Source organism: Stigmatopora nigra, chromosome 19 (assembly GCF_051989575.1).
Source record: "Stigmatopora nigra isolate UIUO_SnigA chromosome 19, RoL_Snig_1.1, whole genome shotgun sequence".
NCBI classification, from domain to species: Eukaryota; Metazoa; Chordata; class Actinopteri; order Syngnathiformes; family Syngnathidae; genus Stigmatopora; species Stigmatopora nigra.
The window spans coordinates 7,821,248-7,834,889 of NC_135526.1; the positions used below are offsets into that span (position 1 = coordinate 7,821,248).

General features: G+C 38.7%; 1 protein-coding gene across 1 annotated transcript; it reads left to right on the forward strand.

Annotated features, from left to right (window-relative positions):
• The first annotated feature begins 440 nt into the window (after positions 1 to 440).
• On the forward strand, positions 441 to 1,549 carry bhlha9 (basic helix-loop-helix family, member a9). Its single transcript, XM_077741020.1, has one exon. It carries the CDS (start codon positions 528 to 530, stop codon positions 1,356 to 1,358), a length of 831 nt encoding a protein of 276 aa, XP_077597146.1. The 5' UTR covers positions 441 to 527; the 3' UTR covers positions 1,359 to 1,549.
• The last annotated feature ends 12,093 nt before the right edge of the window (positions 1,550 to 13,642 follow it).

Consider the following 13,642-nt stretch of genomic DNA (forward strand, 5'->3'; position numbering starts at 1 on the left):
CCAAGCCTGATTTATGAGGATGGTTTCCAGGGAAGCTACTCTAAATTACATAGCCCCTTAAACCAGGGCACAGAGAAGGTCAAGTCGTCAGTCGTGAGACATCTAATTGTAAGAAAAATTTAACCCGCGTTAGATAAGAAGTTTTCAAAACGCAGAAACAACGGGTACGCTCGGACCACTAGGCGATATTGCCAAAAAGTCGAAGGATTTCCAAGCATACTAGTACGTTTTGAATGCTAACAAGTGTTGAAACTTGTAAAGGATGTGAGGGAGAGTCAGAGGAGGTGACAGTGCCATTTGGCTGGAGGGTACTCATAAACACGGTGAGGGAGAGAGTGCACCATTCCTCACAGGTGACTGTATCATGTGACTTCAGGAGCTTTAAAAAGCAAGTCAACGCATCCTGTGGAAGCACAAGTGAGTACAAGGCATTGGTGGAAACTTGGGTGGGAGCAAAAAGTAAGCCGTGGCCCCGCACGTCGCGTGGCGTCCACTTTTTCACTCTCGCAACGCCAACGAAAGTCACAATGAGCTGCAGCAGCCTTGCCGAGTCAGAGTTTTCAGAGGAAGAGTCGGAGCTGTCCGCGCTCGTCCAAGGAAAGGACGAAGGTAGTCCACAGACATGCTTTCCAGACAGCGAGAGCTCAACCAGCAGCACCGGCGACCCGGAGGAGGGTCAAAGCAAAAAACGCAACAGGCCCGTTCGTTCCAAAGCCCGACGGGTGGCGGCCAACGTCCGCGAGCGGAAACGCATCCTGGACTACAACCAAGCCTTCAACGCTCTACGAGTGGCTCTGAATCACGACTTGAGTGGGAAACGGCTCTCTAAGATCGCCACCTTGCAAAGAGCCATCAATCGCATCTCTGCTCTTTCCGTGTTCCTCAGCGCAAACCCGGCCGGCAAGGCCTGCACGCACCGAGAGTGCCACGGGTCATCGGCGGCTTCTCACCTAGAGGTGAGCAAAGGTCATCTGGAATGTCAAAATTACCCTCCCTGGTACGCATCCTTCCCTCATCAACAGATGCGAGCAGAAGAGGCGCCTCCCGTGCACGGACGGCCAACGGATTCGCACGTCTATGTGGATAACGGCGCCTCGTCGTGCCCCCCTTCGCCACACTACCCTTGTTATCCCACAGAGGGACAGCTTTATGCCTCACGCAGCGGCCCGCGTGACCATCCACCCAGCCCAATGCGTTACTCTCAGGTGGCTGACGGCTCGGGGTACCAGTCTGCAAGGTTTGGATCCTGTAACCAAGGCTACATGGACACTTTTGTGGAAGCCTCTCCAGCCTGGCAGGTGAACTATTTTCAGAAGCATGAGCACAGCGGCCTTTATTCCGGCACAGACATACTTTAATAGGAAAGACCTCTGGGGAAGGGTCTGATGAATATTTTTGCTTGTTTCTAGTGATAATATCAATTGACTTTTATAATACACTCTAGGCCAATGGTGGCATTATCCATATTGGGAAAAAGGAAATTGTTTTTTGTTGTTGTTGATGAAATCTAAACATATGTTGATTGTTCATATTGTAAAATAATGCTTTACTCTGGAAAAATAGCCATTGTCAATGACTTTGCAGTGTAAAAAAGCTGAATGACTTAAATGTTGTAGCTTGATCTTTCCATTTTCATAAGAGATGCATAATTACCTATGTGCTTACTGTTGTGCAACAAAAAGTAAGTTATTCAATGTATTTTCTTCAAAAAAAGATATTTATTTTTACTTGGCATACTAGTCATGACTGTATATTTGCAAAGACATTTTTATACATTTCCTAATTAAATTGTCAAATGACATTATTCCCCTTACCCTTATTGGCTCGTTTTGACTTTTGATACACTGTTTTTAAAATATCTAAGTATGCACGTCCATGTGTGCAAGTACTGCATGTGCATTTATGTGTGAGTGCTTGTTAGAGTATAGCCTAAGGTCGACAACCTTTAGAATTCTGTGACTGTGATGACAGAGGTCCTCCACTCACTTGAAAAATGTCCCCGCAAGTCCATTCTTGTCATTTTTCCAGGCGACAAAACGTTGAAAAATGATCAACGCATGAAAAAAATCAAATCTCATTACGTCAATTCTTATCTTTGCTGATTTCAGTCAAAGCAACTCTTTCGAAAATCCTAAAATTCAGGGATTATGAGCATGAGTCGGTCAGCTGGTGGATCAAAAAAGGGACAAATTAAAAGCCATAGTGGCTTATGTTAGTAAACAAAAACCTTCCCTCCCTTGCCAAATAGCATGTCATGAAAAACAGCTCTAATATTACATTATTGGAGGGAGTTCACAGACAGATTTATGTGGGTTCAGGAAGGAAGACTGCGCCCCCTCATCAGTGTGGTGAAATCCCCTGTTGGAGCAGCACTGGCCCGAAGGTACAAATGCAAGTTTTTTTTTCTGTTTTCAAGATCCTAAAAGGTCTCTCAACAAAGGCCCTGGGGAGAAATGAAGCAGCAATCCTATTGGTGTGGCAATTACCAGTCCGGAAGGAAAGGGAATTTCGGACAAAGAGATCAACAGTCAGGTGGGAGTAAAATAAGAGAAAGAGGACATGTGAAAGAAGAGTAACGCCACTTCAGTTTTGGCATATTGTGAGCAGACGTGAATCAATGGAAAAGTTTGAGTCACCAGCGCGAGACGATGGCGGCTGACAGGCCTCAATGACAGCATGTCTTGATATACTCCTTTCTTGGCAGAACCTAGTATCAGGCACTATTTTTTTATATAATCCTGGGAGGGTATCTTGAATAGAAAATTAAGTGGTGTTTAAGAAAATAAATCTGGATGATTTGGATCAGTGTGACCTTGTTATCATTGTACATTCCTATATAGAAATAAATCCTAATCTCACCAAGTTATTCAATCAAGGGATTTCCTTATTTTAGGTTTTCTTTCCGCAAAAGCTCTGAAATGTGACATTTGAATTTAGGAAATGATTATATTGTTGACATCATTTGCATGAGTCCAATTTCAGAGAAAAATGACCTTAACATTATCCCTACTTTAGAACAGTGTTTGTCTACTCCACCTGCTGAGTTTGCAGACAATATTCTTGCAGGTTCATTTAATAATGCATGAGTCACCTGACAAATTACCTCACCGAACCCACCACCTCACCAAAAATGAATGGAGTGTGTTAGTAATGCACGTGTTTCTTAGACGGAAAAAAAAAAACAAGCTAACATGACAGAAATGATGCAAAGACTTCTGACTAAAAGTGCACGTTGATATATTATACATAATCCACACAAACTACAATATGATGTCATGATTTACTACAGTAGATGATCTAATGTAGAGAATTAAGAAAGAAATCAACCTCATTTTTTTACATTGGACTTTTCCCTTTATTGTTTCTAGTAGTCTTCAATCATGTGTCATTAATTTGTTTTTTCCCTTCTCAAGGAAGTGTTCAACATAATTTTATCATTTGTCATGGCAGTAGACTTGTTATTATGGAAAAGCCTCATCCCAGTAAATGTTAAAGTGGTGTCTCTGCCATTTTCCAACTAATGAAACAAGATGTAGCTTGTTTTATTGATGTTTGGAGCCAAAGAGGGGTGAGCAGTATCATGACTTAAACACGAGATGGAGACACTGGACTATAACCAGAATTCAGTTGCATTTACTCTCCAAAAAGGGGAAAATAATAATTTAATTTCCTAGTTGTTTCCACAGTCTTACAGTTTTACTTTAACAAAATAGGTGAACTTTGCTATCGGAGGGTCGAAGGCCACCACAAAGTATTTAAAGTAACAGTGCCTGACCTTTTATTGCGCTACGGTTGAAGCGAATGAATTTATATTATATTTTATAGGAAGACGGGTAATAAAGCGACCGCAGGGGGAAAAAAAAAGACTATTAGATAAGTTGGGAGGTTAATCATTCTGTGTGTGTGTGTGTGTGTGTGTGTGTGTGTGTGTGTGTGTGTGTGTGTGTGTTTTTACCCAAAACCTAAATAAATTAGGTTCGCATTTTAGAGATATAAGTACATGGAAAAAAATCATTATCAGCAATGTATTTTAAATAAACAAAAAATATAGTCTAGAATAAACCAAATGTCTGTCTTGCACTTTAATAAAACTGTCAGTGAATCCTCATTTTTGAAAAGCCATAATGAATTGTTTGTTGTGGCAATGCTGCTTTGTTTTTGTTATTTTAATTGGATTAGAATTGCTATTTATGTTTAGAATTGTAGAGTATTTTTTTTATTTATTTTTTTGCTGGGTACTGGTGCCCGTTCAATTAAATGAGCCATTTTACAGTGTAATTGAATTCTTTCTTCCAGTTAAGCCTTATTAAGTTCAATTCATTGTCATGCTTGGTAGCACCTCGACTTTAACGCCTGAAGAACAGCAGAGAGGCTCAATCACTTAATGGTAGTAAATTAGTTAGCAGAATGGCTCTAAATAATTGTTAGAAAGAAATTGTTCAATTCAAAGCCTATTTGTCAACCTGTACAAGATCCCATTCCGGGAATATAAAACAACACCTTGTTAAATCATTGGACAACTACTCACACTGATCAATTATTTACTTTTTTGCGAGTTCTTCCTTTAATTAGCCTATATTTTCAATTCAATACAGCTCCAAATAAATGTGAAATTAATAGGAAATATAATTAAACTTGAATGATCAGATTAATGAGGAATGTTTTTTTATGTCCTTAATCTCAGTTGCATCATAAACTACTATCTTTCTTTTTTTAGTTTGTCATACTAACTGTTTTGGTGAGTGGTTAGCAAGTCCGGCCGGCTCACAGTCCGAAAATCGAGGGTTCAATCCCTTTGGATGCTCCTGTCAGTCTCCCTATGCCCTGTGATTGGCTGACAAGCTACAGCACACCCGCGAACGACCCTAGTGAAGAGAAACAGCTCGGAAGACGAGGGAATAAATGAAGATGCAAAGCAGCAGACGTTTTTTTCACAACCCGGGTTATTAGATAAGTGTGGTTTCTCCTGGCAACCTAGATTTTTATACACTTTTGTACAATTGTATTTAAATATTCATCCCCTGGGTTTAATAGCTAAGCCGAAAGGAAAATTTCATCAAAGTTATGTCATTAGTCATAGATAAAGATACATTATATGTTAGGCTTACTTGTCCTCAAGGGTTTCGCTGTAGTTTCCTCTCATGGAGATTTTCTTTTTTTTCTTCCTTCAGTTTCACTGTGGCTTGTGATTTAACCAATTCTTCTTTGTTGTATTGGCAACTAGACAGATGAGGCAATGACTAAAATAGAACAAATAACAGGTATTCAAGCTTAACTGGTAAAAACTAAATGGATCCATATGTATATTGTATTTTGCTTTAAATTGATTACATATTTGGAAGTATGTTTTGCCACGTTCAATCCATTTTTTTGTCAATAAATTGATTATTTAAGCACACTTACTAAAACCAGACCTAAAATGAGACAATTGCCATTATTGATATTGAGAAATGGAAAGTCTGTATGGGGGGGGGCAGGGGGGGGGGGGGGGATAAGCATTAGACAAGTGTGCAGAGGCATCAAAGTGGCATCTGATAATTAATTAGTGCAGGGCAAAAAAAAACAGTTTTCGGACGGATTAAACACAACTTCCTCCAATCTGTTGTTTGTTATCCATTACTTCATCTCAAATATTAATATTTTAATTGTCGCTGTTGATTTGTTATTGCATGATGTCGCCCTAATCAGGTGTGCAGGGTTATTTTCTAATGCAAATATGATCCAATGCCTAGTGTAGCAAGCAGTTGGCTATCTGTTTTCATTTGCAGCTGCCTTTTCATGAGCATTGAATAACATTTGGAAGAGGCGAGTGTACTCTGCTTTGAATATCTTGCATACCTTTTAAAAGGGGGTGGCTCAAAATAGGGGCGTTATTCTAAAATAAGTACCAAAGGGGCTTCTGATCCTCCCCTTGAGTGCCCCATTAACTGAAAGACTTGTGTGCTGTTCCTAGCCATTACTACCATGTGCGTCATTACCCTTGTGTGAACTACAATTTTTCTGACTGCATGTTAAGTAGAAATAATGGTGCTTAGAGGACCCTCTATTCATGACAGCCTTCAGGATATTGCATTCATCTTTTTAAGAAGCACTGAATCCTAAAGCTCATGTAAAAGGTGTGAGTGCTTTAGAGTCATGGTTCTTCATAGCTACATAATGCAGCGGACAAAAATATCAATGCCACACTTATGTTTTGGCTTTCACTTTTGTGAGTTGAAATATTTTCTACACAAGCATTTCCTACAATTAATATTCACAAATCTGTCTTGTTAGTGTTTTTCCTATGTCAAAATAACCCACCACATTTCTCTGTTTACCTCTTTTTTAACATGTCCAGTTCATTTTAATGTGCCAAATGGGAGTTTGCTGTTGTTTATATTGTGTTTTTTTTTATTCAGAGAAGAACAAAGAACGAGAAGGAATACTAATACAAAAGCAAAAAGATGATTAAGTATAAAAAGTTTTCTTTTAAAATTGGCTGTTGAGATTACTTATTGGAATACCCAGCTGGAATACTGTCAATATCAAATTTATAATGACTACTAAAATAGTGGAGTCTTTACCTGCTCAATGTCGTTTGCTGTCATGCCGTGCTGCCACTTTCCACCAATACACACCTTTTTTTTATGCTACTTATTATCCGTAGCCTTGCTGTCTATCCATGCCAAGTAGGAAGACCTGAAAAAGAGAATGGGCAAATGTAAAAACAGGTGAGTGCAGAATACCACCAAAATATTAATTAGTCATCATTCTATAATGTGTAGTGATGCTTCCACAATTTTGAATTTTAAAACCAACAACACATAAATAAAGAACCATTATTTTTTTTAAAGGCACTCCATTTTCTCTCCCACATTCATGGAATCTAGCAGCTATTTCGGAGAAGTATTGCACACATTACATCTAACTGTTAAGTATTATTTCCTCTCTCTCTCTCTCTTTCTCCCTTGGAAATCAAAACAATTCCACCTCAGCTTTTGTGGTATTCAAGACAGCCATAAACAAAGGCTATACTGTATTGTCTTTGGTCTTCTATGCAATGAGAGAAAACAACACTTTTATCCTGTGAAAGAACAAGCTCTTGCTTTGCTGTTTTATACGGAAGACTTTTTGGCAAACCTCTTTTTTTTTTTAACTCTCCTCTAGATGCTCCATGAGTAATGTCTTGTTTCATTTCATTCCAGCATCAATCACACATCTTGTTGCTATCCAAAGGCACAAGCTTCAGACTGATTACCTTATAGGAGTTCAATGTAGTAATGCCAGAGTGGGGGGGACAAAGTAATATCTGAAATGATAGATGTCTGTAAAGACAACTATGACTAATTGGGAGCTTTTGGGGGAGTATCAATTAAAGTTAGAGAATACAAAGAATACACTATGCTTATAGAAGAAAAAAAACAATCAAGGAAATCCAATTGCTTTGCTTCAATTGAATGACATTAAAAACATTGCAAATGGCGTCGGAGTGAATGCAAATAAATCAAAACTAAATGATTTTCATTTCACTCTTACTAGTCAAGAAAACCATAAAATCTTCCATAGAGTAATGAAAACACAAGTTTTATGTGACTTTACTGAGAATAAAATACAAGGACATACCAGTCAAGTGTGTATTTGTGTGCCTCATGAACTTGCATTGATAAAATTGCTGCTATGTATCAAGAGAACCGACTGACACATACTGGTGAGCCTTCAATTTATAAACATTTATTCTCCATCCAGTGTCAGACTCTTAACTTGCACACCAATTAAACAAAACACTGCAGGCCCAAAGCACATTGAAAATCAATTTGTTCAGTGACAGAGCCTGCCACCCATACCCCCCTCCCTTCGTTTTGTCCACCCATTTAACCGCATACTCTGTCATGGCTAGATAGAGCTGGGCGATCTGGTCAAATTAAGGATAACACTTTTCTTAAGATTGTTCAATCTCAAGTCTTAGTAAGGATTTTTCTTTTTTTCTATTGTTTTAAGTGGCCCTCCTATTAACCTGTCATCATCAACGGAGAGACAATGGAGGTTGATGACCCTTATAAATATCTGGGTGTGCACCTCTGCCATAAAGTGAACTGGTTTGAGCAGGTTTGGGCTTTGTATTTAAAAGAACAGAAGAAAAAAAACAGTTTTTTTGGGTCTTTTGATGGGTTTGATGTAATACGCTGTACATATTTTCTTGCTAGTTATTTATTTGGTGACAGTATGACCACAGTCAAACTGATCTGAGAGTGGGTGCTTGTATGAGGGAGGAAGGTGGGTTCCAGGGGGGCTGTTTCAGTGCAAAGGATACACACTCTAATGCAGGGCATCCTGGGAAATCCCAAGCATCCTCTGCATATCATTTTGGCAGTCCGGAAGCGTGCCCGCAGTGATCTCATCTCACTGCGCCGCAGGACACACCATTTTAAGAGGTTGTTCATCTTTGCAGCTCTCAAGATGCTTAACCCAAAAATCTGCAGGAACGAGTGAACAAATTCTTTAATAGGAGTACCTTATTATACTTTAATCTAGATTTTTTCTTTAATTCATGCGTTTAAGTTTGCTGCCGGTCACTATAAATTCTCCCTCTTCTATTTATATTTAACGGTAACTCATCTTGGATAAATTGGTGAAGAAAATACAACAGTTTGAAATGTAATCCGTTGGCAAGTTTCTCTGGCAACGACAAACAAATCACAGGATTGATTCGCCGGGAAGCCAAACACTCCCTGATGAATTCAAAGGCAAACCAATCACGGGATTGGTTCGCCGGGAGGCCAATCGTTACCTCATAAAAGTGTTGGAGGGCTGTGAAAGGGCCTGTGTAAACATTGAAAAGAAGTTGACTATTTTAAATCTTTTAGGGATAGAGGCCATGTTTCCATATGGCGAAAATGTTAATTTGGGTTTTTTTCTACTCTTACAAGTGCATTTTTAATCCAAAGCTTCCTCAAGTAAATGTAAAGTATGGCTAATGGTGCTCTAATGTGTTATGTTCCAATTGTAGCAGGTTAACATGATGTAGAAATGTTCCATGTGTCCTAACACAACATAAAGAAGTTAAAAAAGCTCCCTTGCCAATCGATTGGTAATCCAGCCAGCGTGTTGTGTTGCTGTTTGACTAAATATAGTAATCAAGAAATTCTACTGCAGCAGGCAGAAACCACTGTCATCATTTGAGAGGGAACGATAACACCTAGAATAAATAACATATGGTTCAAAACAGACACTCACAAAATCTGTGTAAGCGAGCAACACACTTCTTAAACCGCTAATAACGGGGAAAATAGTATTAGTATATACAGTAATCACTCAGGTTGCAAGGCAAAATAAAATGGCAGATGGAGTTCCAAAAACAGATACTTTGAGGGTGTTTATCAAATTATAAGTGAGAAATCTAGGGCAGAACGAGGGTTTAACAAGTTTAAATTGAGAAAAGCATTGGCTTTAGCATATTCATTGGCACAAATGTTGTATCTTGTTGTCTCTCCCTTGCAAATGGTTGTGCGTGTCTCAGCCTCAATGTGTGGTTTGTCCTTCCTGAATAGTCGAAAGCAAATTAGGTCAAATATTGTAATACCTCTCTTAAAACGTCACATGGGAGAGAGCATGAGCTAAGATTTCCCACAGTCCTTTTATCCTGACAAATGAAGTTTGAAGATGACCTTTAAGAGAGGCAGATGAAGCAAGCTTGTCCTGCTTTTGCATTGGCAGACTTTGCCCAAAGGATGAAGAGAAAAAAAAACATTTGGTGAATAGATCAGAGGGTCCTCTTTGTAAATTACAAGAGAGATAGAGCCTACAGCTAAACTAATCTTGAAATTTTAAATCCTCAACTTGTGTTTTAGGTCTTAAGAGTCACGGATAAGCCTTGATGTAATCGTTGCAACAGCGCTGTGGAGCAAGCAGTTTACTCGTCGTGTTCCAAAGAATATGGAAGCGGCCTCATTTTTTTTTACCCTCTTCCACTGCTTCTTGGCCAATGAACTGAAATGTCTTTTGGAGGAAAAAGCTGTGGTAGCTCAATAAAATTTCTGTGTTTCACAACGTGTACAAATAAATTAGTCAAGTCAAAATCAGGTTAGAGTCATTTGCATTTCCAACAGATAATCAATTGTCTAAAGAAAATGGAGTGTAGTAAAGACAAAATGATTCTTCTGGTCATGGAGTTGCTTTCAAAAGGTGAGGTCAACAGAAAGCGTGCAGGAGGGACGCTTTAATCACATCATGTCATCTTGCTCACTGACCAAAAGATTAAAATCAGTTTGTACAGCAATGCCGTAGGCCGCAGTCAAGCCCATAAATATTGGGACATTAAGAAAACGGTCATTTTGTTTGGGATTGAAACACAGCTGTGACAGAAAAAGGAAATTTGAGCCTCACAATATCTGTTCGGGATAATAAAATGTTCACCAGCCATCCAGGAAAAGCTTTTCTAACATTTATGCGTGATGTTTGTATGTTCTACTGGTGCATGTTGGTGTTGTCTTGAGGTTAATTGATGAATCCCAATGATGCGAATGTTGTTTTCTCTGTTGGTGCCCTCTATTGACTGAGCAAATCAGCTAGGGACACGCTCCAGTTAAGTTACCTCCAACTCCAATTAGGCTAGCAGTGCAAAGATTAGTGGGAAATGAAGCTGGCTCTTCTGATTTGGCCACATTGCATTTCAAGTTGATGCTATACAAGTTAACTGTTTTGTCTTACCTCTCTCACCAAATACAATTCATCTGTTAACTCTGGTGTCTCTAATAATACCTTGTTTTCCAGTCACTTTACCACTTTTAACACAATTCCCTATTTTACCAAGCAACACCCTGACATCATGAATTGATTAAGGGCAAGTTCTCACAAAACTGTGTAGTACGTGGGTTGCATATTTGGTCCAAGTGAAAGTTTTGACAAATACAATCGACACATAGAATGGCATCTTGCAGGATTTGAAATGAAATATGCAGGGGAGATAGCTGAGATGGATCTAAAGTCCAGAAAGTTTACCTCCAAAGTCATGTCGCAATTGATCAAAACATTGACTTGAGTCAACTTGAGAGCATGTTTGCATTGACTCAAGAGAGATGGGAGCTTTTTCCCAGCTAAATGTGGTTGAGAGGCAAGCTTCACCTTAAAATGCTTGGCAGGCAATCACAGGGTATCAGGACAAGCCAACTGTAAGCTATTTTGATCAAAGCAATAATCAGAAGCAACGTGGCCTTTAGTATCTCTACTGAGCGTCAATGTAGTGTTCTATATCTAGATAATATAGAGCATCACTAACAGATAAAATGTAAAATGAATCATGCTTACTTCATATATTTACATGGATTTAAATTCATTTACTAAGGGCATTTGAGTATATTCTACTTAAAACAAATGTTGTAAAATAGCCAACAATTATTCGCGGAAATAAAAATGGGTAGACTTTACCGTTTGGTGATTTTCTTGCTTCCAAGATAACAAATTTAGAGGCCCAGTATTTCAGAAAGTTTATTTTCGTTTTCTTGCAAAAGCACTTTAGTTGAGGTTGTAACAGAACAAATGAAAATGATTTATCCCCCCCCTCCCCCTCACTGTTTTTGATTGCGATCCCAGGCCACAAAAATGAGAGACTTGAGCAAAACTTGTCTTTTCTCCTGTTCCCACTCTCGTTCTCTAAACAAACCAACTGGTGGAGCCAGATGGCCACCCACACACTTTCCCGGCCACGCTTCTCAACTGCTTGTTTACATATTCATGAGTGTCTGTGCATTTCAAGCATTTGTCAACCTTATCTATAATACCCTGCGACAAAATTTGGTCTCATTTGTCCCCGTCAAAATCAGACTGATTTGACTCCGACTTTGCTTGACTTGATACCGCATGTAAAAATCCTTCAAGATAGAAAGCAAACTCCGAAAAAAAAGAGAAATGGGAGCTAACAATATAGCATAAGAGTGAGACACTAAGAAAAAAAATGTAATGCAACCGTGAAAGAGCAAAACATTTTGATCCCTGGAGAGTATCCTTGTGAAATTACTGTTTCCATGGCCAAATGGCTCTATTGGCTAGGATTCTGCCCATTTAATTTTTTTTAAATTTCAATTTGTAGTAATATCTTGCACAATTAGCCATAAACCCATCACAGTTTCAAAAGATTTATGTAGATTAATTGTATTCTGTGCATTTTAAGTGTTTATTGTCACTACCATGTGATGCAAGATTGCTCATTAGATAAAATTGAGTATTCAATCCGCACCGGGCTTTAATTGCTTTTTTTCGGGGTTATCACAATGAGCATAGTTGTTTAGTCATGGTGTGCTACACAAAAGCTATAAAAGTATATCGTTTCTTTTTTAATTTCGGCATCTAAAATGTTTGTGTAGAGGCAATTCTGGGCTTTTTGTTTGTTTGGAGTTGCAGCATAAATCAAGGGTTGAAATAAATCTACATGCATCCATCTATTATACTGCTTTTTTGAAAGCCCACACTGCTTTTGTCTGGGATGCAAATGTGAATTAACATACGTGCATTGGGTTTGGAGAGGAAAATGTAGGCTTGAAAAGAAATGGAGGTCTGGAGCCAAGGTCTTGCACTGTCAGCTCAGGAGGGAATGAGAGAAAGGTAGATTAAATAGAGCAGGAAATGAGCAAATGGCTGTTGGATAAGATTGTAAAAGGTCTATCGGGCAACCTGGCTAAGATACCATTGTAGTTGCACATGCTCAGAATAGGTGCACGATAAGGAGCCCATTTAGTTACGTGGGCATTCATTTCAAGATCATTGTGAGGCTACCTGCATACAGATTGGGATGACATCACATAAAAGCACTTACATTTTAGCAAGCACAGTTTTTTTTAAAGAAAAAAAATAGCAAAACAGTGTACTTTCCGTTTCACCATTGGTCAAAATCCTACAATTGTGAATGAGGTTTCTAGTTATACTTTTTTTTTTCTAAAGATTTTGTGGACTTTTGGGACCAAGTAAGCAGGAAAATATATTTTAACATTCCTGAAATGTATACAAAAAAAACCTATCAACTCTGAATGAAGTGTACTGCAGTGTACCAAGTAAAAATCGGAACATTACTAGAATACAGAGCGCGTTTTTGAAAGAGCTTTTGAGTCAAAAAACATTTATGACCAATAAGCAGAATTTTCAAAATCCAGCTTAGTTGATGTCTAAAGAAAAAGTGCAGCTCATGTGTAAAAGAGAGGCAAGCAAAAAAAAAAAAAAAAAAAGAAAGCTGCCATAGTGAAGTATAGTGCTGCAGAGAGACAGCCGCAAATGTTTCTGTCTTGTCTAGGGCAATCAATGTCTGTGAGTCTGCCGAGAAATGACAGAAAGAGGAAGAGCCCATATCCGGACAAATGATTGGCAGCTGCCGTATCCCACTTGTCAAATAGTCCAATATGACCTGTGATGACATTTCTACGACTTTCAAAACAATTGTATTATCAAAGACAGGAGATTTAATGACAAAATGAAGTAGCAAGAGAAGACACGAGAAGGACACGGTGAAGAAATATTCAAAGCAAATTGAACCATTTTCTTCTCTTCATGAGCAGGTTTATAAAAAAAAAATAAAACATTGACCACTCTTGTGTTTCTTTGGCTGCTTATTGCAAAGGACAAGGCTACTTCAGAGCTACTGTTAACTATGAAGGTAACCTGATGAGAAGACTTCAAA